The sequence below is a fragment of the Podarcis erhardii genome (assembly GCF_964252035.2).
Source record: "Podarcis erhardii genome assembly, chromosome: 14".
In the NCBI taxonomy this organism is placed as follows: domain Eukaryota; kingdom Metazoa; phylum Chordata; class Lepidosauria; order Squamata; family Lacertidae; genus Podarcis; species Podarcis erhardii.
In genome coordinates, this window is record NC_138503.1 from 30,103,555 (window position 1) to 30,127,467 (window position 23,913).

Here is a 23,913-nt window from a genome sequence, read left to right on the forward strand (position 1 = left end):
TTCTACTCATGTAAAACACGCTGATTCCCATACCGTCTGCAGGCCGGATTGAGAAGGCGATTGGGCTGCATCCAGCCCCTGGGCCTTAGGTTGCCTACCCCTGCTCCAGTATTTTGCGACACATCATTGATACAATCATAGCACATTACTGGTGGTTTATACTAGACCCTCCATTCTGCTTTATAATTTGCTTTCCCCAATGTTACCATATTATTGCCATTATTGCCAACTTCTGCACTATCCTGCAACAAAAGCAAGGGACAGGAATAAACCCCAAACCCAGAATATTTATGGGATGAAAAATGTTTGTTTCTTCTTCTGACAATTTTCTTGGTCTACTCTGAAGTGATGCTTTTGACCTTTAAAATCTTAAATGGTTTGGACCAAACTATTCAAAGGTCCATCTCACCTCTACCTTGCCTCACTTGCCCATCTCTGAGAGCACATAGGTTAGGCAGGAGGGAGACAGGGGACCATGTTGCTTCAAGGGGCTGATAGGAGTTGTAGTCCAAAATAGCTGGATGGCACCAGGCTGACAGGGGTGGTAAAGAGTCCTTTCTTTTCACTGGCTTTTTCCTGAGTTTGATCTTCTTTTCAATTGTTGATTGACTTTGGCTGTAATTATGTATTGGATTGTCTTTTTCAAGGAGGGTGGGTGTTTCCTTGCATTCTTTTGGCTTTTCTTACTGATTATATATCTGTAGTTGTATTATATAGTTTCAAACTATGTAACATCCCCTGGGGTTCCATCCTTAAGAAAGGGCTAAAATTATTTTAAATAACTACATAACCATGAAGCAAATCAATGCAGCATAATATAAAGCTGCTGCTCCACTTTGACGATATGGATCAAGACTTTCTTTCTTTCCTTCTTTCAAACAAACAAACAAACAAACAAACAAACAAACAAACAAACAAACAAACAAACAAACAAACAAACAAACACACACCATAATCCTTTCTTTCTGCTCCACTGCTGGACCAGGGTTGCGCCGGCCTGCTCCTACGCTTGCTGCCGGCAGGGGCCGCTGCAGGGCAGGGAGCGGCGGGCGAGTGGCGCGGCAGGGCGGCGAATAACCTGCAGGGGGCGCCTCGAGCTCGCGGGGCCCCGGGCGCGTATTGCAACCCGAGCCTGGCGAAGGCGTGGCGGCCGGCCGGGGGCGGGCTGGGGCGGCCGGGGCAGAGCAGAGCAGAGCCAGCCGCGGCATCCCGCAGTAGGAGCTGCGCCCTCGCCAGCCTCGCCATGCAGCCCCAGCCGGCTCTCGGCGTCAACCGCGGCCCCGCAGGTGAGACGCGGCGGAGATGAGCTGCTCGGGTCTGCTCTTTGGGGCGCCTCTGGAAGCTGGGAAGTGCAGCTGCCTGGGTGGGAGGGAGGGAGATTGGAGGCGCGCCCACCTCCGAGGGTCCAAACCGGGGCGGGAAGCCAGTCTCGACCGGAGGGTTGTGGGGAGATTTAGGACAGGCAGAAGTAAGGACTTAAACTATGGAACTCGCTGCCGCAGGAGGCAGCGACGACCCCTGCTTTGGGTGGCGTGGCATTAAAAGAAAATTGAGCTAATATATGGAGGGGAAGGCTATCGATGGCTTCTGTCTAGCCCTCTTTTGCAAGCGAAAGCTTGTTTTCTCCTGCTCTGGAGGGTAGGTCTCGAACCAATGGTTTCAAGCTACAGTAAAGGAGATTCCGACTAAACATACGGGAAAAACTTTTGACAGTAAGAACTGTTCGACAGTGAAACAGTCTCCCTCGGGAGGTTGTGGACTCTCCTTCCTTGGAGGTTGGATGGCTATCTGTCATAGATGCCATAGCTGAGTTTCCTGCATTGCAGGGGGTTGGACTAGATGACCCCTGGGTCTCTTCCAACTCTATGATTCTATAATTTGTTTATATATTTATTCTGAATACCGGTTGCTTAACACCACAGGAGGGGTGCAGTGCTGCTCTTACTCTCAGGTCCTGCTTGAGGGTTTCACAGAAGAGGCCCAGAAGAGACCAGGAGGCTGGACCAGATGGGCCCCCTTTGGCCTGATCCAGCACTGCAGGGCTCTTCTGGTGTTCTTACTCCTCTGCAGTGAGGCTCTCCCAGGGCAGGCGTCTGCCCTCTCCAAGGGGTGGGTGGAGAGGCGGGGGATGGGGGACAGGAATCCAGAGCCGACCATTTTAACTAGCCCTCCCCAGGGAGAAGAGGGGGTCTCCCCAGTGTTTCATTTGCCACAGTTGGAGCTACTTGTCTTGCCTCCAAGCCCCCTGACATCTCCAAGCACAGACTAGGCTCCTGCCTGAAATCCTGGAGAGCTCCTGCCAGTCAGTGTTGACAGTGCTGAGCTCAAATGACTCAGTCGAAGGGGGGCTTTCTGTCTTCCTCCTCCATCGCTCAGAAGACTTCCTTACATCTCAGGTGACACCATTTCTTCCTGATGGTGTCACAGGAAGATGGGGTTGTATCAGGGCTATAACAGCAATGCTCCTTGATTTCCCATGAAATTTCCTTCTTCCCTTTTTTTTCCTGGGGATTGGAGAGCAGGGAGGAGAGAGGAAAGAAGGTTGTTCCACCTTTTATTCTTATGTATCTATTTCATTTATATGCCACCTTTTTCTCCCAGGAGCTCAATGGCGCACCCATGGTTCTCCCCCTCCTCATTTAATCCCCGCAACAACCCTGTGAGGTAGGTTAGGCTGAGAGGCAGTGACTGGCCCCCAGTGAAGAACTCTCACAGGTCCTAGCCCAGCACTAACCACTGTGACATGCTGGCTCTCTCTAGGGCTAAAGTGAGATTCCCAGCTGGGGGGCAGGTCCCTTTGCGTATGGGGGGTGGCTGGCAGGGGCTGCCCTGAACAGTGTACCACCAGCAGAGAAGCCTCTGGCCTCTAAGGTAATCCCTTTGTGGGAAAAGGTCCCCTGGAACCACTGGAATTCCCAGAGGTGCGTGCATCTTAAAGACAGCTTTTCATCCCAGTCTATAAAAGGTGTTGATGGGAAGCAGGTGTTTACTACTGAGAGAACCCATTTCAGGAATCAAAACAAAACAGATATCCTCTGGTTGAACAGCCACCCATAGCTATAGGGAGATGCAAGCCTCAGAGTTTCACAAAATTCTTCAAACTGTAGTAACTCCTCTATCTAGTTACAGATAGGTAGCCGTGTTGGTCTGCCATGGTCAAAACAAAATAAAAAAATTCCTTCCAGTAGCACCTTAAAGACCAACTGAGTTAGTTCTAGGTATGAGCTTTCGTGTGCATGCACACTTCTTCAGATACACTGAAACAGAAGTCACCGGACCTTTCTATATAGTGAGAAGGTGGGGAGGGGTATTACTCAGAAGGGTGGTGGGAATGGGTGATTGGCAGATAGCTGCGATGAGCCTGTTAACGACTCTTAACGACTGCAATAGGTCTAACAGGAAAAAGCAAGGGGTGAGAAGGTGAAAAATGGCTTTGTCATGTATAATGAGATAAGAATCCAATGTCTTTGTTCAAACCAGGTCTCTCCATAGTTTTAAGTTTGGTGATAAGTTGCAATTCAGCAGCTTCTCTTTCCAGTCTATTTCTGAAATTCCTTTGTAATAGAACAGCTACTTTGAGATCTTGTATAGAATGTCCTGGGAGATTGAAGTGTTCTCCTACTGGTTTTTCTGTCTTGTGGTTCCTGATGTCGGATTTATGTCCGTTTATTCTTTGGCGTAAGGTCTGGCCTGTTTGTCCAATATAGAGAGCTGAAGGACACTGTTGGCATTTTATGGCATACACAATGTTAGACGATGAGCAATTAAATAGTCCCGAGATGGTATGTGTGATGTTGTTGGGGCCAGTAATGGTGTTGTCCGGGTGTATGTGGCAGCAAAGTTGGCATCTGGGTTTATTGCAGGCTCTGGTGCCAGTGTCCGTGTTAGGTCTGGTTGTAGTATTATTGTGGGTTAGGAGTTGTTTAAGACTATACAAGATCTCAAAGTAGCTGTTCTATTACAAAGGAATTTCAGAAATAGACTGGAAAGAGAAGCTGCTGAATTGCAACTTATCACCAAACTTAAAACTATGGAGAGACCTGGTTTGAACAAAGACATTGGATTCTTATCTCATTATACATGACAAAGCCATTTTTCACCTTCTCACCCCTTGCTTTTTCCTGTTAGACCTATTGCAGTCGTTAAGAGTCGTTAACAGGCTCATCGCAGCTATCTGCCAATCACCCATTCCCACCACCCTTCTGAGTAATACCCCTCCCCACCTTCTCACTATATAGAAAGGTCCGGTGACTTCTGTTTCAGTGTATCTGAAGAAGTGTGCATGCACACGAAAGCTCATACCTAGAACTAACTCAGTTGGTCTTTAAGGTGCTACTGGAAGGAATTTTTTTATTTTGTTTTTTCCTCTATCTAGGCCTGCCACATACCCTTTTACCGGTATATACTCTTTGTAAGCTGCTTTGAGGATTTCCAAGCGGCATATAAATTTTATGGGGGGGAAATATAAATACCCTTGACCACCTGTATTTTGGGACCAAGACTGCAACTGGAGGATCTCCTTGTCTTGTGGCATACACAATCATCAACTCACTGAAAACAGGGGGTCTTAGCATAAATTGCTAGCTTAAAACACAGTTATGCGGGGATTTTTCCTCCGTTCAGATGGAAGTTGGTTTCAGGGGAAATGCGTCAGGTTGCAGTATTTTATAAGAAACGGCAGTATTGGTATGGCATATGACTAGTGTTGTGTGTAAACCACTTTCCAAACCCACAGTAGGTGTACGTGGGATGCAGAGTAAACAGGTGCAGTGTGGTGCAATGGTTAGTGTGTCGGACTGGGGACCTGGGAGACCAGGGTTCAAATCCTCACTCCGTCATGAATCTCACTGGGTGAGCTTGGGCCAGTCACTGCCTCTCCATCTAGCCCACCTCACAGGGTTGTTGTGAGGATAAAGCACACACCCACACATGAGAGAGGGAGAGAGGCCCGGTTGGTCTCAGCCAGACATTGGGCATTCAATGTGCCACCAGCCCCATCCTGTGCAAACAAACGCTCCGTGGAGATTCAGCAGAGGTCCTCCCCCCCCCCCTTTCACTTTCAGTAAACTCTTGGAATTTTTTTTTTCTATTCAATGCCAACTGACCTACGCAGTTCTAGGAAATGTTCTCAAGTAGCCAGTCATTGTGATGATTGTTCCCTATGGCTTTTAACATGGGGAGTGGCCTGGCTCTTACTTTATTTATTTACCACGAGTATTTTTATAGACCTCCCTCTGCTAAAATTATCAGGCTGGTATACAGCGATATAAAAGTCAGGCCAGGCCTGAGTCTTACCATGGGAAGAGGAATATTTGTCTTTATTTGGTCCCCTCCCCATCTCAGAGGTTGGTCTTGGTGTATTGAACACACAGCACAAATGCAAGGCTGTGGTTTTAAGAACAAAACAGCTCTAGCAGTAGGAAGGAGGGGCCAGCAAATGTCAGAAGGGGCAGGGGGGAGACCCCTTTCAGGGAGGCTACAGCAGTGGAGTGCCAGGGTTGGCAAAGGGTTGACCTAGATGTCCTCTGAGGTCCCTGCTGACACTGTGTTTGTATTATTAAAGGCTCAATGGGTATCTGTGGCTCAGCTGGGGCCTCTGACAGTTTGAACAGGTTTGTGGCTGGTTTTAGATGTGCAGCAGAGGTTTTCTGATTAAGACTGCCATGAGAACGTCAAAAGAGCCTGCTGGGTCAGGCCAAAGGGGGCCTTCTGGTGCAGCATCCTCTTCTTCCTGCAGCCGACCAGAAGCTCATTACAGGAAATGCTCAAGCAGGACCTGAGCACAAGAGCCCTCTCTCCTCCTGTGGTTTCCAGCAACTGGTATTCAGAGGTATTACAGCCTTCTAACATGGGGGCAGGATACTGGCATCATGGCCAGTAGCACTGACAACCCTCTCCTTCACGAGTTTGCCCAATCCTCTTTTAAAGCTGCCTAGGTTGGTGGCCATCACTGACTCCTGTGGAAGTGAGTTCCACAGCTTAGCTATGTGCTGCAGGAAGAAGGACTTTCTTTTGTCTGTTCTCTTCTGAGTCTTGCAACGTTCATCTTCACTGGGTGTGCACAAGTTCTAGTGTGATGACTGTCTCAACGCTATGTGCAATTTTATAAACCTCTGGTCTGGATAGCTCAGTTGGTTAGAGCATGGGGCTGATAAGGCCAAGGTTGCAGGTTCAGTCCCTGTATGGGGCAACTACATATTCCTGGGCTAGATGATCCAACTCTGCAATTCTGTAATTCACCTCTGACTCACCTTTTCTATGAATGAAAAAGTCCCTAACGCTGCAACCTTCCATCATAGGAAGAGTTGCTCCATCGCCTTGAGCATTCTGCTTGACCTCTTCTGAACCTTTTCCAACTGTACAATATCCTCTACAACAGGGGTGGCCAACTCTCAAGAAACTGAGAGAATTAAAAACTGAGAGAATTAATACTTTCAGAATTAAAAACTGGCAGTGATCAACTGGGGGGGGGGGATTCAGCTCAAAGTTGTTGAGCTTTTTAGGGGTTAAAAAATAGCTTTTTTGGGAGGGGAACTTCCATGGGGGGTGGCTTAAAGGCAAGGGACAAAGGGGTAAAGTCACTCACAAAAAGATTGCTATGGATGAAAACAGCAGCACAGAGAAAGCTCCGTCTTCCCTTCTAGAGATCAAATAACAATGGAGGGCAGGGCAGGAATCAGTTTTAGTGACCCTAAGGAAAGGGAACCAGAGATCAGCCACAATCTACCAAAACCTTGATGGGAACTACCAGTAGATTGTGATCGACCTGTTGGACATCCCTGCTCTACAACAGTGTTTTTGCACCTGGCTTTCAACCACTTGCAACCAAGTGAAGATGCCTGGGCGCCAGGATAGCACCTGACATCTCCACCATCTGGAGATCATTGGATCTGGGTTGTTTTCACACACCAATACCCGATCCTGTAGAATTCTATCAGTTATATTTTATATGCACAATTGGAATGCGTTTCTGGAACCAAAATGCTTTTTCTGGCCAATATACGTATATGTGGGCTTTCCCGTTTTCAAATCACTTTTCTTCTTTTAAGTTCTCTAAGCTCTTAAACTAGCTCAAGGTTGCCATCTGGACTTGAAATATGTTTAACTGAGAATCACAGTCGGTCCATCATCTGAAAAAGAAAAGCTATCTTGCCCACAAATAGCAACTAGACATTCCGTTTTGGCGACTCCAACCTTGGTTTAAGGAGCCACTGGGTGCCTGGCTTATATATCTGAGTTTCTAACACTGCTCTACAATATCCAGTACCTGCAATATCCTTGATTTTTGCTTTGTGTTTCCCCCTCCAAAGTGTCGGCCATTAGCATGGCGCCTGCCAAGAAGATCAAGGCCAAGCTCAAGAAGACATTGCCCGTGACCGGCCCCCAGGCGCCCACCTTGCGGGAGCTGATGCACTGGTACTGCATGAACACCAACACCCACGGCTGTCGGCGCATCGTGGTCTCGCGGGGGCGCCTGCGCCGCTTCCTGTGGATCCTGCTCACGCTGACCGCCGTGGGACTGATCCTGTGGTATTGCACTCAGCTTGTCCTCAACTACTACAAAGCCTCTGTCTCTGTCACGGTCCAGTTCCACGCACTCCCATTCCCAGCCGTCACCATCTGTAACATCAACCCCTACAAGTAAGTGAGGCTCAGCATCCAGGAAAGCTCCCCCAAGCCTGCCAGTGGACAGGGACAGCGAAGGGTCAGGATCAGGCCAGGCTGCTTTCAGCACAGTCCTGCTCAAGAACCTGGAATGTGGAGTCAGGGAGGTGACGCCTTGGGTGGAATAAATAATAGCAACTTATAATAGCAGCATTTAATTATTATTTGGAGTGCTCAGAGAGCTCCAATTCACAGTTCCCCGCCCTGGGCTTTAAGATCCCCTAAAGCAGCCCTGCTGAGTGTGCAGCCCTTACCTGTGGAACTCCCTGCTTAGGGAGGCCTCTCCAGCCTCTTTGGGGAAACGAGTAAAATCATATTTTAGGAGGGATTCTTCCTTCTCTTGAAAATGCCCAAAGTAGGAAATGTTGCCCTGCAAACCTGTGACACGAGTGTGGCAGTTGCAGCTATATTTTTGTTAACAATCTCTTTGGACTTGTTTGAGAATTGCCATGGTGGAATGTCATGTATTTTATGTCTTGTGGTTTGTAAGACGCTCTGAGAGTTTTGAATAATAATAACATTTCAATTGCAATTTGCATTGCATAGGATCATGCCCTGAGGGACTTGTACAATAAAATAGTAACAAATGTTAATCGCCCCAGAAATATTGACAATAACCCTGCAAAGTAGGCTACTGTTAAATGTCCGGCTTGTGAATCTGATCACTATGGGGCTTGTGATATCTTGCTGCTGGACTATGGGAGTGGGTGGGGTGATTTTACATTCATCGAAAAGTGGCGTTTTATGTTTTTGTTTGTTGGGTTGTCACAGTAAGTACAGTCCATCAATCCAATTTAAACATACCTATTGATATAAGCCCAAATAGATATCCAAGCAAGGTGGGTGATTATAAGACATATTTCCTAGTGTCAAAAGTGCAGGAAGATCTTTGGATTGTTGAGTGATGAGTGGCAGCTGTTTATCCTTCCCACTTTGAAGCACAAGTCTGCTTTAAAATAATTGTGTGTCAGTCTTGGTCCTTGAGCCCAGTGCTGGGCTGAGTGGATGCACCCAGATCCTGGCTATCTGATTTTAACAGGCCCCCCCTCCCCGTTCTCCTTGTAGCAAAAGAGCTTGCCCCCTGTAGCAACAAGATCCCCTGTCTATCCCCCCGTAGGTACAGTGCCATCAAGAAACACCTGGCTGAGCTGGACAAAGAGACAGAGAACGCGCTGAGGTCCTTGTATGACTTTTCTGGAAGTAATATCAGGGAGCGCCGTGATGCTGGTGATCCTGAGCCAAGTGAGGACAGAAAATTCCACAGATACTTTCCCTTGACGAATTTAGAAAACCTCACTCACCAGCAGCCTTTTCCAAATCCCTCCTCTGGTTCCAAACGGCGCATGGAGGCCAACATCATTTCAGGCGGCTCCAGCATCGTCAGCGTCAAGAACCCCCAGGATATTGTGGGATTCCAGCTGGTGAGTCGCCTTGCTCTGTGGCCTATGGGGGAACCAGATGCAGCTCTGCTGAGTCGGGTGCCAGCCTTACATTTGGGGCCGGCGGGCTTGGCACATGCAGGAGGGAACTCTAGGAGATGGGGAGCCCCATGCAGTGCCTTTGGGGCTTTTTCCGAATCATTTTCCATCCCCATGGCCACAGCCTTCCTCAACCCAGTGCCCTCCAGAGGTTTTGGACTACAGATCCCATCAGTCCCAGCATGAAGCGGCCATGTGGTGCTGGGGCTGCTGGGAGATGTAGTCCATTTGGAGGGCAGTGGACAGGCTTGTGAGCTCAACAAGTGCCCTTTGCAGGCTCAGACCTGCACCTTGGATTGTGCCCAGAACTTCACCATAGGAAAAGGTGCCACTTGCCTCCTGAAATGTGGCTGGCAGCAGCCTGCAGCCTGCAGTGAGTTGGGGGCTTTCCTGTTGTAGCCCCTGCTCAGCGGAAGCCCCTGCCAGGCAACCTTGGTTGTTCTCCACTTTGGGCATCTCCAACTGAGGCAGAAAGCAGGTTATAAATCCTACTGCAAACAAATATAAATACTGTATACACATTAATTAGCTCAACAAACAAATGCGACAAGGAGTCCCTCCTGTCTCACAGTTGAATATGTCTTGCCTGCAGAGTTACGAGTCACTTGCAGTTCCAAGGCTGGATCAGAGAGATTTTCTTTCTGGGTTCAGGCATCTGAGGAGTGTGCTCATGCCTTCTCTCTCTTTCTGAACGATTATTGTCATTTTATTTGTTGCATTGATATCCCACCCTTTTTGTCCAACGTGTATGTGGTTCTCCCCCTCCTCATTTAATGCCCAGAACAAACCTACAAGGCAGGTCAGGCCGAGAGGCAGTGACTGGCCCATGGTCACACCTAGTGAGCTTCATGGCTGAGTGTCGGGATTTGACCCCTGGTCTCCCGGGTCCTAGGCCAACACTTTAACCACTGCACCACACTATTCTGTGCTGAGCCACCCACCTATTTCCACACTGCAAGGCAGCGTATGCATCTGTGGGGCAGCCCCTCGGCCTGCCTGCTTTCCTGAGCCCCTGTTTTCTCTTCCTTCCAGTGTGACTCCCACAACAAGAGTGACTGTGCCCTTTACACCTTCAGTTCGGGTGTCAACGCCATCCAGGAGTGGTACAAGCTGCATTACATGAACATCATGGCCCAAATCAGTGCTGAAGAGAAAGTGAACATGAGCTACTCAGCAGAGGAGTTCATCTTGAGCTGCTTCTTTGACGGCCGTTCCTGCGATGCCAGGTCAGTCACTGGGAACAGAGCGGGGGGCAGAGCATGCTCCAGCACTGGAGGTGGAACATATCTAACACAAATTAAAAGTGCTTTAGATGTGGGAAGTTTAATAGGGGCTTTTCTCTAGCATCCTTGGCGAGGCCAGACAGAAGTGTGATACACACCAAATTGGCCTTGTGCAGTTGGACAGGTGTTGCATGCAGAGCTCTCTGGCCTTGCGTGTGTCTTTTTAAGGACCACCTCTCAAGCCTTCACGGTTTGTGAAGGTCGGTGGCTGGAGCAGGTTTTAGCTGAGTTCTTTTGCTGGTGAACCTCTGAGGCAGTACAGTTCAGAAGCCACAAGCCCTTTCTGCAGCAGTGTCCAAAATGTGGTCTCACCCATTAGCTTAGGACTGCAGATATGGATGTTTCTGCATAGCAACCCACCTGGTCTGCCTTGTGGTTTTCAGGTAGCAGCTTTACAGCCCACCCTCTGAGATCTGCCTCCCCAAAGCATCTGTTTCCCCCTCAATCCGTGGGGAGAACAGGCCTGTTCAGGTTCCCAACTGGGTAGTGGTGAGTCATGCCAAAGATCTTGCCATTGCAAGCGGAAACCTAGTCGTCACTCGGCTCAACCCACCATTCCTGCTTAGCCACTTGTTGCATTAACCCATCCTTCCCCAATCTGGTGCTCGCCAGATGTTCTCAGTGGGGACCATATACCCTTAATATGTTGTTGCTGTTGTTACTCATTAAACTTATTAGTTTCTCTTTTTTTAACAGAATAACTCAAAGTGACTTAGAACAGCAACAGAAATAAGTAACACATACATTATGTCAGGGATTCCTTTGTTGTGATTCCTCCATTGCAGAGGGTTGGACTAGATGTCTCTTGGGAGATCCTTCCAGCTCTACGATTATATGATTCTAAAATCAGCATAAAACGAAAACCTAAAACTCATTCATATTTTTAAAAGGCAGGACTGAAACAACCCGCCCACCGAAGGAGGCCACAGATAATGAAAACCCAAAGGTCTAGCAAAATATAAACGTTTCTTGCCTGGCCCCAGGGTTAAGTCTTGATGGTGTCAGGTATTTTTTAAGAGTTGGGCATCACCCAAATAATTTCAAAACTAATTTCAAAACTCTTTGTCCTTTGTCTGTTGGGAAGTTGAATAAAAGTCCCTGCAGAAACAATTTCTAATGCAGTTCATGTTAATTGGGCAATTTAAGCTCTTTTGTTGAGTTTATCTACAGTAGGTGGGGTAAAGTGCTTTTGAAAAATAAATATGTCTTTGGTCGGCGCCAGGAACTTCACGACATTCCACCATCCGATGCACGGGAACTGCTATACCTTCAACAGTGGGCAGAACGAAAGCATCCTGAACACAACCACCGGAGGCAGTGAATACGGTAAGGGAGCCCTCCAGATGGTTTGCCTGCTTGATCTCAGTTGTGAGTGGGTGTGGGTGGGCCTAGATTCTTGTCCTGAGCTCTGTAGCCACTATCCAGAGTGCTAAGAGAACCTGTCCACTCGATCACTTCAACTAGCAGAACTGATCCTGTTACAGATGCCACCTAACACCCACTCCACATTTGCAAGAAATCAGCCTTTCCTTGTGGCAGCACCTACACTCTGGAAACTCCCTGCCTATTGATATCAGCCAGCCTTCACTGTACTCTCGTTGGCACCTGCTAAAACCAGTTTTGTTTAGGCAAGCCTACCCAGACATGTAGAATGTGGATGTATGTTTTAATCTGTTTTAATTTATTGCTGTTTTTCCCTTTCAAATGTTGTCAAGAGTTGCTTTTAGTGATAACTTTATTATATTTTCCTCTTTGCAAACTGCTTTGAGGAGTGTGTGTGTGTGTGTGCGTGTGTGTGTTTTACAACCAAGCAGTGGATAAATTTTATGAAAAAACCTGACTAGCTAACTAAGAGAAGCCTACAAAGTCCCAGCTGCTTCCAGCTGCTCCTCCTCCCTCCGTGCCCCCTGCCTCCCCTCCATGGATAGTCTTACCTGACCTGAATTTTGCATCCAAGCCTCTTTTCCACCATTAAGATTTGACATTTGAAATATTACTTGTCTGGGTAGCTGGTCCCTAGTGGCCTGGTGTGAATCTGTATGTGTACCCCTACATTCCCCACTCCCCGAAAAAAAGCACTGCTCTTGAGCGGCTTAAGTTCACAATTTTGAAAGAAAATACAAATTAGGTGATTTCCTGTACCAGTCGCTGCCACTTTAGCCGAGACCTTCTTGCTTGTAAAGGACCTCCTTTCCCCCTGGTAAATCTGCCCAGACCTGGACGTCAACACCTGCCACCTCCAAGGGAGTTTCGGAGGGTGCTGATGAGAGAACGGGGCCTTCTCTGCTGTAGTTCCCTGTCTATGGAATGCTCCTTCAGGGAGGCTCGCCTGGGGTCAAACCTGCTATCATTGGTTCCAAATGTGCTTTATTTTTGCCAGGCATTGGATGGATTTTTACATTTTGGTTTGGCTAAATTTTTCACTGCAATTTTTTTAAAAAAAGATGCATTAGTTTATTTTGTTAGGTGCTTCAGGTGCTGTGCAGAGAAGCAAAGGAGAGAACGGGAGATGCAATAGTTTAGCTGGCAAGTCTCATTCCATGTGCCCTGACTTTTTTTGGCCCCTGTCCCCTTCTCCTCCTCTTCCTCCTCTTCCTCCAGAGCCTTCTCCTCCTCTTCCTCTGGAGCCTCTCTTGGTCCCGTACCTTCCACTAGACTGGCCTAATCCTGCGCTCCTTCCTACACAGGACTGCAGGTGATCCTGTATATAAATGAAGCAGAGTACAACCCTTTCTTGGTGACGTCTACGGGAGCCAAGATAGTGATTCACGGCCAGGATGAATATCCCTTCATCGAAGACGTCGGCACTGAGATAGAGACGGCCACAGCCACCTCCATCGGGATGCACTTTGTGAGTGGTGGTGCTGCTGGAGCAGATGGGCAGCAGTCACCTGGGGCAGATTCTGCTCTCGGGTGCACAGGAAACCCCCTTCCCAGCATACGGCTGTCCAGTGCTCAGAGCTTTCCAAACTTTTCATGTTGGTGACATGCTTTTTAGACAAGCATCATTTTGCAACACAGTAGTGCAGTTTTACTAGCAAACCGGGAGGTTAAACTAAACCCTTATAAGTGATACGGACACATACATAAATTGTAATACAGTGGTACCTCAGGTTAAGACCTTAATTCATTCTGGAGGTCCATTCTTAACCTGAAACCATTCTTAACCTGAGGCACCACTTTAGCTAATGGGGGCTGCCGCTGCGCCGCCACGGCACAATTTCTGTTCTCATTCTGAAGCAAAGTTCTTAACCCGAGGTACTATTTCTGGGTTAGCGGAGTCTGTAACCTGAAGCGTCTGTAACCTGAAGCGTCTGTAACCCGAGATACCACTGTAGTGTGACACACCTACACAGTGAGCTGATGTACTAACGTGTTGCAACACACACTTTGGAAAGCTCTGCGCTGGCTAGAGGCCGTTTTGGAGGAGACTTTCTTTGCCATCTTCTTTGTCTTGTGTGGCTGTGACCAAGGGTCAGGGCTGCATTAAAAGGAAAAAAAAGATCTGAACTTGCATTGCCAATGATGGGGGCTGGAGTCCAGCAATATTTGGAGGACCACAGATGTTCACTCCACCCCCGAAAGTGAAACTATGAAGTTTCTACCCAATGAAAGATTAGATATACATAAGACATTGTCAGGTATATGGAAATGAGGGAGTTCATCCATACTTCAGGGGTACAACATCTGCTTCAGTCCTGGGCATTGCCAAGTATTTTTTCGATTTATTATAGATCTTTCAGGATGTAAATCCTGCCAAACCTCCTTTGGGATGCCAGGCCTGGCTTTGGCCTCTTGGGGTAGAAAATCCTGATAGCACACAATAGAGTGCATTTGAGCATGTGCAAAGTGCCTTTCCAGTACCCACACATCTGGGATTAAAGGAAGAAGCACAAGTGCAACCCAGGATGCCTCTTCCCTGCCCCACACGCCTCTCTCCCATCACACACCCCACCTTGGCAGGCTCACACCAACAGAGTTCTTCCTTTCTGTCTCACAGACAAAGTCCAAAAGACTCGGCTATCCATACAGCAACTGCAAAGAGGACGGGTCTGACGTCAATGTGAAGAAGCTATACAAGAACAAAACCTACTCTTTGCAGGTGAGGCATGTGCGGTGGCCGGGGTGTGGGACTGTGAGAAGTGATCCCATGCTCTTGCATCCCCCCAAGGAATACGGGGGGGGGGAGTAAATTGCACCCAGGCAGCCTGGAGCCCCAGGAACTCTCTGCCTCATGGTTTCACGCAGCCTGCACCAGCAACCGCAATGGTTTGGGCTGATGGAAATTGTAGTCCAAAATGACCATGCTGGCTGGGGGTTCATGGGAGTTGTAGTCCACAACATCTGGAGGGCCCTGACAGACACCCTGCTTGATTTCTCCCCCTCGCAGACCTGCCTCCATTCCTGCTTCCAGAATGAGATGGTGAAAAAGTGCGGCTGTGCCCAGTACGCCCAGCCCCTGCCCGATAATGCCGAGTTCTGCAACTACAAGAAATATCCAGACTGGAGTAAGTCTTCCCATCACTCCACCTGTCCACTCTCCTCAGGAGCTGGGTCAAAGGGCCCCATTCCCCCAGAGGGGGCTTAAGTTTCTCTGAGAGGTCTCTTTCCAGGAATGCATCCCACTCTGCCTTGAGTCCAATGTGAGCTCTTTGTTGCCATCCATGACCTCAGGAGAAAACGGCCTTCCTTGGGAAGCCATAGCTCTGGGGCTAAACCAGAAGAGGCGGCTCCTGCTTCCCTCTCGCCTTCCACACACGTCTGCTTACATGGCCTACTGCCAAGCTGCCCTTCATCATCCATTGTCATCATCATGTTATTTGTATAGAATCATAGAATTGGAAGAGTTGGAAGGCGCCCCAAGGGCCACCCAATGTCATGCAGCGCAGGAATCATAGTTGAAGGATCCCTGACAGATGCCCATCCAACCTCTGCTTTCAAAACTCCAAAACCTTCCGATGAAGTGGTGAGCTTTGGGCTTTCGAATTTCAGTAGCAATGCCAAAATTCAGTGCCCCCCCCCATTGTTGCAGTGTCCTCTCAGCTCCATGCCCAGTGCAGGTGAACCAGTCATGCTCCCCTAAATCTGCCTCTGTCTGAAGGCGCTAAGAGCTGTCCACTGTCAAACAGCTCTTAGTGCCAGAAGGTTCTTCCTGGTGTTTAGCTGGAATCTCCTTCTTTAGTTGGAATCTTCTTTGTTATGCCACCCTTCCATGAAAAGAATCGTGCCCAAAGCAGCTCTTCAAGCAGGAATTGCATCTCAGAAATCAACCATCGCAGGAACAATTTCACAATAGCATCCTGAAACAACAATGTAACAGCAAATATAGCAACATACAAGAAAAACACTCACACCCACATTTCGTAGCTATAAATAAAGCCAGATTGCATTAACAAGATGACTCCGTTCTAGCCATACCAAAAATAGCAAGGAGGTTGGACCCGTTTCTCTTGGGTCCCAGGAACACCCCCTCTCCTTGATGTTGCTCACAGTCCCCTTCCTGCAGCAGCTTCTCAGGAGGCTTCCAAAGGCAGGAGTCCCTTGCTCATTCCCAGCAGAAGGCAGGAGTGAAGGCCATGCTTTTGCCTTCTCCTTGCCCAAGATGCTTCCTCAATAAAGTGGGAGCTTGCCTCTGTCCTGCGGTTGTCCCAGCCATGCTGGGATTTTTGCAGGATTGGTGGAGGCTGCTGGGCTCTCCTAACAGCCTCCCTTCTCTTTCTCTCTCCTCTAGTGTATTGCTACTACAAACAGCATGAAAAGTTTGTGAAGGAGCAGCTGGATTGCCAGGGGAGCTGCACAGAGGCCTGCAGGTAAGTCGTCCCCCACCATCCCCCTACCACCACCCCACAACTAGAATGCTCCAGGCTCCAATTACACCAATGGCAACTTCCTGCATCCTTGATTTGGGTGGGTTTCCAAAGGGGGACAGGGCCGGGTCTTCTGCCATTGGGGTCTCCGGAGAAGCCATCAGGGTGCTGAGTCCTTCCCTCCCTGCTTGCTCAATGCCTGCCTTGCCTCCCCAGCTTGAAAGAGTGGACCCTCACCACCAGCCTTGCCCAGTGGCCTTCTTCAGCCTCCCAGGTGAGTGTCTCCCCTCCACAAGTCCTGTTTGCCTTGACCTCCCTTTGCCTAGGATGTGGTCTCTTTCTGCACAAAAGAGGGCTGCCCCCTTTCCTCCTTCCTGTTCATTTTATCCCTTGAAAACCCGGCTATAACATACCTGTCGACTGTCCCGAAAAAAATGGGACACCCCGTTTTTTCTCTCAAAAAGGCAGTGACCAAAATGGCTGCCGCGATCTCACATGATTTTGGGCTGCACTTTTTCAGGCATGGTGCTCGAAAGTAAATACTTTTGGTCACTGTTTCAAAAACAAAAACAAAAAAACCACTTTGGGGGGGGCATGAACAATGCAGGTCAAGTGATTTGTGTGAGAGTGCGGCCTTGGAAGATGGTGTCTTGGTTTTTGGCCTGTTTGTATTGTAAGGAATGCTATAAAGTTTTATAACAATAGATTGATCCAGGAGTTTGCAGTAGGTAACACCTCCTCAGCTTAATTGCTGATGACGTTGCCATCATGCTTCAAGATACAAAGAGTTGCCCTTCCACAAGTATGTTGAGAAAACTGGGATAAGTAACATCTAATTGGGTTTTTTTGAAAAATTCTTGATGTAATATAGAGCATTTTATCCTAGGTACTCCTTGTTTCAGTCATAGGTTTCAGTCATAGGTTTGTGTTTCTGTATATCTTGCAAGTCAGGTGTGCCCCACCCCTTGTTCTCTCGTTTCTTATGACGGGACTTTTCACTTACCTTTCTGCATCTCATTGCAAGTATCTGGATAACGAGCTTTATAATTTCTTCTTGTGAATGTAACATCCCATGCCCGCCTGGGTTTGGTTTGGTTTTTACATATGTGTTTGTCTTGTGAAGTTCTATTCAATAAAAAATACTTTTTTAAAAAAAAGATCCAGAAGTTCTACTTCTGGAGGGAATTAATACTATAAATTATTTTGGGGTGGTGTCTTGTCTCCAAATTATTATTATTATTACTAATTATTATTATTATCCTATCAGACTGGGTGGCCCAAGCCAATCTGGATTCCTCCCAATACAATATTAAAAAATTATAAGATTAAAAACTTCCCTATATAAGGTTGCTTTCAGATGTCTTCTGAAAGTCAAATAGTTGTTTATTTCTGTGACCTCTGATGGGTGGGCATTTAATAATAATAATAATAATAATAATAATAATAATAATAATAATAATAATAATAATAATTATTTTATAATTTATATAAACTGTGACAAATCCTTTTTCTGGAATGTGAACACCCCAAGACCCAATTAACTATTAGATTGTCCCCTGGAATTAAGACTTGTTCCACCTCCTTGCAGTATTCTAAAGAATCTGAACAAATTGTTTCATTTAATTTTTTTAAAAAGAATGTGCCCTTTCCATATGTTCACCTGTACAGGCACAAGATCAGATGCAAAGCCCTCTCTTATGTGTGAATCCTGCCCTACCCAGGGAGCTCCTAAACTCCATGGGAGGACCAGGCTAAGGGACGGAGGAAGGGAATTGGTTTGCAAGGAAAGAGCTGTGAGTGAAGCAGTGGAGGGCAAGAGTCAGACCCAGGGCCAGCTGTCAGCTAAGCTGAGCCCCAGCCTGTGGGGCTTCGAAGGGCCCCACTCACCCATGATTTTTAGTGCCTGGCACTTTTGAATAGGAGTCCAGGAGATGGTTACCTCCATCAAAGGGGCAGCGGTGGTGGCTGCCACATGCAAGTCTGGGCCCTACCCTAGGCACAGGGGCTGGTCCTTGTCAGCACAATTTTGAGGGGCCCCCAAAGCCCTGAGGAGAGGGGGGGTGGCAAATGGGAAGGACAAGATCACAGAGGAGACCACACAATTGTCCTGCTTGTGTGTTTCTTCCCTTTGGGGCATCAGGCAAGCCACTGGGAGAACAGGAAGCTGAACTGAACTTCAGGAAGAAGTTTCTGAGGGTCAGAGCTGTTTGACCGTGGAACTGATTCCCTCGGAAGATGGTGGACTCTCTTTCATTGGAGAGGGTTATCTGTGGGTGGATTATCTGCCAGGGATTCTTCAGCTGTGATTCCTACACTGCAGAGGGTTGAACTAGATGGACCTTTGAGTACCTTCTAACTCGATGATTTTGTGACTGGATCCTTACCCAGCAGCATGGCTTTACTGATGTTTGAGCGTGTTCAATTAATTCTGGCTCTCTTCTTTTAAAGGAATGGATGCTGAAACTTCTGTCATGGGATAAATGGAACAACCGCGGTGAGACCTTTAAAAAGTAAGTCCCCCCCCACACACACACACATCCCGTAAGAAGCCAGGGCTGCCCCTCCTAGGTGGGACACTGTTGCTTCCCAACCAGCCCTGCCTAATCCAGCTCCACTTCTCCTTCTCTCCCCCCTCCCCACAATTTATTTTCTCAGGGAAGACCTGGCAAACCTTGTGGTGTTCTACAAAGACTTGAACGAGAGGGAAATCAAGGAGAATCCAGCAAATGATGTGAGTGTTGCCTTTGGCCAACTTCTGGGTAGCCCCTTCTGGGAGGGCACTTGCCAAGAGGGGCTCCTCCACTCAGGCTCAGGAAGGAGCTAATCCTGGCACTGTTAAGGAGAATCATCTCCCCATAGGCCCCAGCCTGGCTGTGTTGGTGGAGGGAGGCAGGAAGGGGGATCCATTTCCACCATACCTGCAGATTTTGCCCTAGTGTGGTGGAGAGAAGAGCCATAGCTCCATGGTCGTAGAGCATCCTCTTTGGAAACAGAAGGCTCTAGGTTCAATCCCTGGCAATGTTTCCAGGTAGGCAGACACATCGTGAAGCCCTGGAGAGCCACTGCCAGTCAGTGCTGAGCAAGACAAGCCACTTTTCTGGCTTAGTAGAAGGCAGCATCCAACAATGGCCATCATTCAGGGGCCATTTGCTTTGCACGAAGAAGGTCCCATGTTCAGTCCCAAGTGTTTTCTAGTAGGGTTGGGTGGGGCAAGGAGACAGTGGAATGGAGAGAGTGTCCTTTCAGTGGCCAGGGGAGTGGGGAGCCTTCAGTGGTCCATGGACCATGCAGGGAAACGCTTCTCCGTGTAGAAATTAAACCCTGCCAGGAAACCCCCAAGGGGAAAACTGGTGCTGAAGTGCTCCCTCTGTCCCTTTCCAGCCCGTCATTCTTGTCTCCAACATTGGGGGCCAGCTGGGCCTCTGGATGAGCTGCTCCATGGTCTGTGTCATCGAGATTGTGGAGGTCTTCTTCCTCGACACCATTTGCATCATCCTGCGCCGCCACTGGCAGAAGGCCAAGAAGTGGTGGCGGGGTAAGAACAGTGATCAAGAGGAGGAGGAGGAAGAAGAGGCAGAGGCAGAGGCAGAATCAACCCCCCAAAATGGCCTGCAGGGCCACGACAACCCAGCCTGCACTGCAGACGATGACGATCTGCCCACCTTCAACACAGCCATGCGCCTGCCCCTCTCGCTGGAGCACCCACCCCCTAGGACCCCCCCACCCAACTACAGCACCCTGCGGCTGGCCAGCACCTTTGGAGAGCAGCTGGATGACACCCTGGAGGTCCGGACAACCCAGTGATGCCCTTGAAGCCAGCAGAAAAGGCCGCTCCTTGGACTCAGCGGCTGGACTTACCCTCTGGCGGAACGGGGGACAGAAGCCGCTTGCCCCAAACAGAACTGCACCTGCTCTGTGCTCTGCCATTCTGCTAGCCAGACACTTGATGCCGTCTCTGTATTAATTCCCCCTCGCTGGGGGCGAGCCAGGCTTTTCGCCAGGGAGGCTGCTGTCGTGATGCTTGGGTGTCCGAAGGCAGTTCTTGTCTGGAGGTGGGAGCTTAGTCCATGACCTTGGACCCCCAGACAAGAGCTGCTGACTGTGTGGCAGAAAGCTGTGACTCCTTAGGGAAAGGACAAGTCCAGCTGCACCTTGACCCTCAGGCACGGAAGATGGTTGTGGGTTCAATAAGATCCAGGTTCCCTTTTGCTGTAGCTGAAAGCAGCTCCCTGGTTTCAGCTGGCCTGGAACGGAGCTAAGTGCTGCCTTCAAGATTTTGCCTTTGTCCCAAAGCTGTAAAGGTTGGTTCTGAGAGCACACCTCGCAGAAGGAGCAGCCTTGGCTCTCAAGGGGTGCCTTTTAATCCTGCTTCTGAAAAGACCTGCATCCCCAAGCCCAGCTACACCCACACATGCACCCCCAGCCCTTCCAGGTGCACTTATCAGGGTACATTTTGCTGCCACCTCCTCCCTTGCAAGGTCCATCCACTGGAGAAGCTGGTAATACTGGGGGGCAGGACACCTCTCAATGCAAGCGGCTGGGAATCACATGTGGGGAGAGGGCTGCTATTGTTGTGCTCAGGTCCTGCTTGTGGGCTCCCCATAGAGGCATCTGCCTGGCCGCCGTGAGAAAAGGGTGCTGGACTCCCGACAGGCCCCCTTTCACCTGATCCAGGGCCCTTTGGATGCAGGCGCTGTGGCGGAGGTGGCAAGCAGGAAGGAGTGGAAAAAAAGACTTGGTTCATGTGCAATATATGGTGGTGGTGTTTTTAAGCTTAATAATTTAACAACCGAGACCAGCCCCTGGGAACTGTGGAAGGGGAGAAATGCCTTTAATAGAATATTTGTAAGGAACAGCCTGTGTCTGTGCATGTGTGATCTTTTCCCCGGGAAATCGGGTAGGGCTGGAGCTAAGGATCTTGGGGCCTCCCTGGAAGCTGAAAGGGACTCCTGCCAGGGTCCTTCCACCAGCCAGAGCCAGTGAAGGGGTGCAAGCATCTGCCTCCACAAAGGTCCTGGACACCCTACTCTCTGCTTTGCCCCCGTCATGAGCCAATCTCTGACACTTGGCCTTGGCTCATTCCTGCTTTCAAACACATGGTGAGGTTGATTGATGGCAAACGAGGCAGCAGGGCTGGTAGGTGTGGGATTCTCAGCTCAGGCAGGAGCTATTGTTTGCCCCCTTGCACCATCCCAAACTTGGGGGGGGCACCTCTGGATGCTATTGTTTTGGCAGGCAGCATCATAAATCAAGGGCAGGGAGACTGTTACCATTTCCAAAGAGGTAGCGATGGAGGGGGGGTCTTACCTGTGTACACATCACATCAGCCATGGTGGAGGGGGGCATGCCCAGTTGTAGCTGAGGGTATGACGAATATTAGTGTCACTCAAGGGTGGGGTAAAGAAAGAGTCCCATCTCTTCCCCCCCACCATGGCCCTTGGAAAGCAGGGGGCAAACAGGGTCACCTAGGTTTGTTAATCAAGGCCCTTTCTCTGCCCTCCTTCCACAAAATATGCACTACAAGGAAAGGTGACGTGGCAGAGACATGGCACCCTGCACAGCTGCTGCTTCTGGGAGTTTGTTTCAGGGAGTTCACACAGGGTCATGGATGTAAGAAAAAGTCTCAGCTCTGACCTGGTCTCTCCCTGGGCGATTTGCACAACTGGGGCTCTGTCGGAAGCCATAGAAGAGCCAGTCTTCTGAATTGGTACCTGTTCTCCTGACTTGAAAGGCGGGGCTGCCCCAGGCGCCTCCCACAGGTCCCAGCACTGGTTCAAAGTCCATCCTGGAACTCTTTGACTCGCTTCAGTAGGGACATCTCTGCCAGAAGGCGCTGGGATGTAACTCAGCTTGCAACGCAGGCTGACAACATTGGAAGAAATCTCCAACCTTCCTAGAATGTCCTTTTTCCACTGACTGCTTGGTCTTCCTTCACTGCTGGGCTGATGCTTGCAGGTTTGCTGATCGTTTCTTCTTCCTTCTTTGTCTTTACCTTGGGGGAGGAGAGAGCTTTTGCATCTCTCCTGCTCAACTGAAAGACCAAGCAGGACTCATTGCATTTCCTCTTAGTTACAGCTAGGATCTTTCCTATCACATATGTACAGTATATCCCCCAATAACGGTATCCCTCTTATTTTCCTAAACTCAGAACCTCAGTGTAACAACATCCAAGGCAAAAAGTGCTCATCCAGCTCAGCTTCCGTGAGTGTGTCAAGTCCAAACACCAGCCATCTCCAGGCCTATAGTCGATCAGGCCCTAAAGCAGAGGCGACTACACTAAAACTCCCTGAACATTGGTGCCATGACTATTTGGATAAACTAAACAATCAAATAACATGTTTAATTTGCAGGGCAATCTTATTTTTTACTGGTAGACACAATATTCATAAACTCTTAAAATGCAAGTTGTTGTTGCTCCTATGTGGGATTCACATATTATACAATGAAAAGCTTGAATTTTGTTTAACATCAACTAGAGTTTGCTTGTCGTTAATTGCATTTACCGTATTTTTCGCTCTATAGGATGCACTTTTTCCCCTTCAAAAATGAAGGGGAAATGTGTGTGCGTCCTATGGGGCGAAGAAGCCATAGCCCCGCGACCCTCTCCCAGCTGAAGAGGTGACCCGTGGCTATGGCAGCAGCCTCTCCGCTGCGCGCCTTTCCACTGCTCCCTGACCTGCACTTTGGGGCTGGTGGTGGGCTTCCCCCCGCCAGCCCCCAAGAGCAGGTTGAAAGGAACCTGAAGCCTGGAGAGCGAGAGGGGTCGGTGCACACCGACCCCTCTCGCTCTCCAGGCTTCCAAGGTAGCTGCCTGAAGGCGACTGAACGCACCTTAAACGGCACCTTGTTTTAGAGGGGGGAAACAAAAGGGGGAAAATTCTCCCCCTCTCTGCGCAATGCCTCCTGCCGCTTCGCTGAAGGAGCGCTGGGCAGGGAGGGGGAGAATTTTTTTTTCTTGTTCCCCCCCCCTCTAAAACAAGGTGTGTCCTATTGTCCAGTGTGTCCTATAGAGCGAAAAATACGGTATATACCACTTTTCTAGATACACAGATACAAGGAGATAAGAGTATCTCCTAATACCCACCCCACCCCTTTGCTCCTGTGGATGAGCCTCTTTACTGGCATCTTCCAGACCCACAGAGGTCCAGCGTGCTCAGCTTCTCAAAGAGCTGGGCCTCGCTCTCCCATCCATCCTGAGTGCTGGAGGAGAGGGCTGAGTCTTCTAGACTCTGGACTCCTCTTTAGAAGAAGGGTTGAGAGCTGGGAATGTTTAGCCTGGAGAAGGGAAGACTGAGAGGTGATATGAGAGCCATCTTCAAATATCTTAAGGGCTGTCATTTAGAAGATGGAGCAAGCTTGTTTTTTGCTGCTCCAGAGGGTAGGACCCAAACCAATGGATTCAAATGACAAGAAAGGAGATTCTGGCTAAACATCTGGAGGTAAGAGCCATCGGACAGTGGAGCGGACAAACTTGGAAAGTGGTGGGCTCTCCTTCATTGAATGTTTTTTAATAGAGGTTAGGTGGTCATCTCTCGAGGGTTCTTTAGCTGTGATACCTGCCTTGCAGAGGGTTGGACTAAATGTATGTTGGGGTATCCAAGTCTACAGTCCTGTGATTCTTCATAGGAACAAGCCAGCCCTGCTGCTGCACTGCTGAGTGGGGCACCTGGACCTCTGACC

At 48.9% G+C, this 23,913-nt stretch overlaps 1 protein-coding gene across 1 annotated transcript; it reads left to right on the forward strand.

Moving 5' to 3' along the window:
* The first annotated feature begins 1,183 nt into the window (after positions 1-1,183).
* Positions 1,184-21,086, forward strand: SCNN1G (sodium channel epithelial 1 subunit gamma). The gene is made up of 13 exons (XM_081840560.1): positions 1,184-1,286; positions 7,311-7,641; positions 8,783-9,086; positions 10,176-10,369; positions 11,649-11,752; positions 13,114-13,277; positions 14,427-14,528; positions 14,817-14,934; positions 16,158-16,236; positions 16,450-16,507; positions 18,682-18,743; positions 18,889-18,964; positions 19,615-21,086. The coding sequence occupies exons 1-13, from the start codon at positions 1,244-1,246 to the stop codon at positions 20,035-20,037; spliced, it is 2,058 nt and encodes a 685-aa protein (XP_081696686.1). The 5' UTR covers positions 1,184-1,243; the 3' UTR covers positions 20,038-21,086.
* Positions 21,087-23,913: the final 2,827 nt, after the last annotated feature.

What these genes read in the sequence shown, in the direction of transcription:
- SCNN1G (XM_081840560.1), top strand. Translation starts at nt 1,244, where the DNA reads ATGCAGCCCCAGCCGGCTCTCGGCGTCAACCGCGGCCCCGCAG. An exon ending in GGCCTTCTTCAGCCTCCCAG is followed by an intron (nt 16,508 to 18,681) that starts GTGAGTGTCTCC and finishes CTTCTTTTAAAG; the next exon opens with GAATGGATGCTGAAACTTCT. An exon ending in AGGAGAATCCAGCAAATGAT is followed by an intron (nt 18,965 to 19,614) that starts GTGAGTGTTGCC and finishes GTCCCTTTCCAG; the next exon opens with CCCGTCATTCTTGTCTCCAA.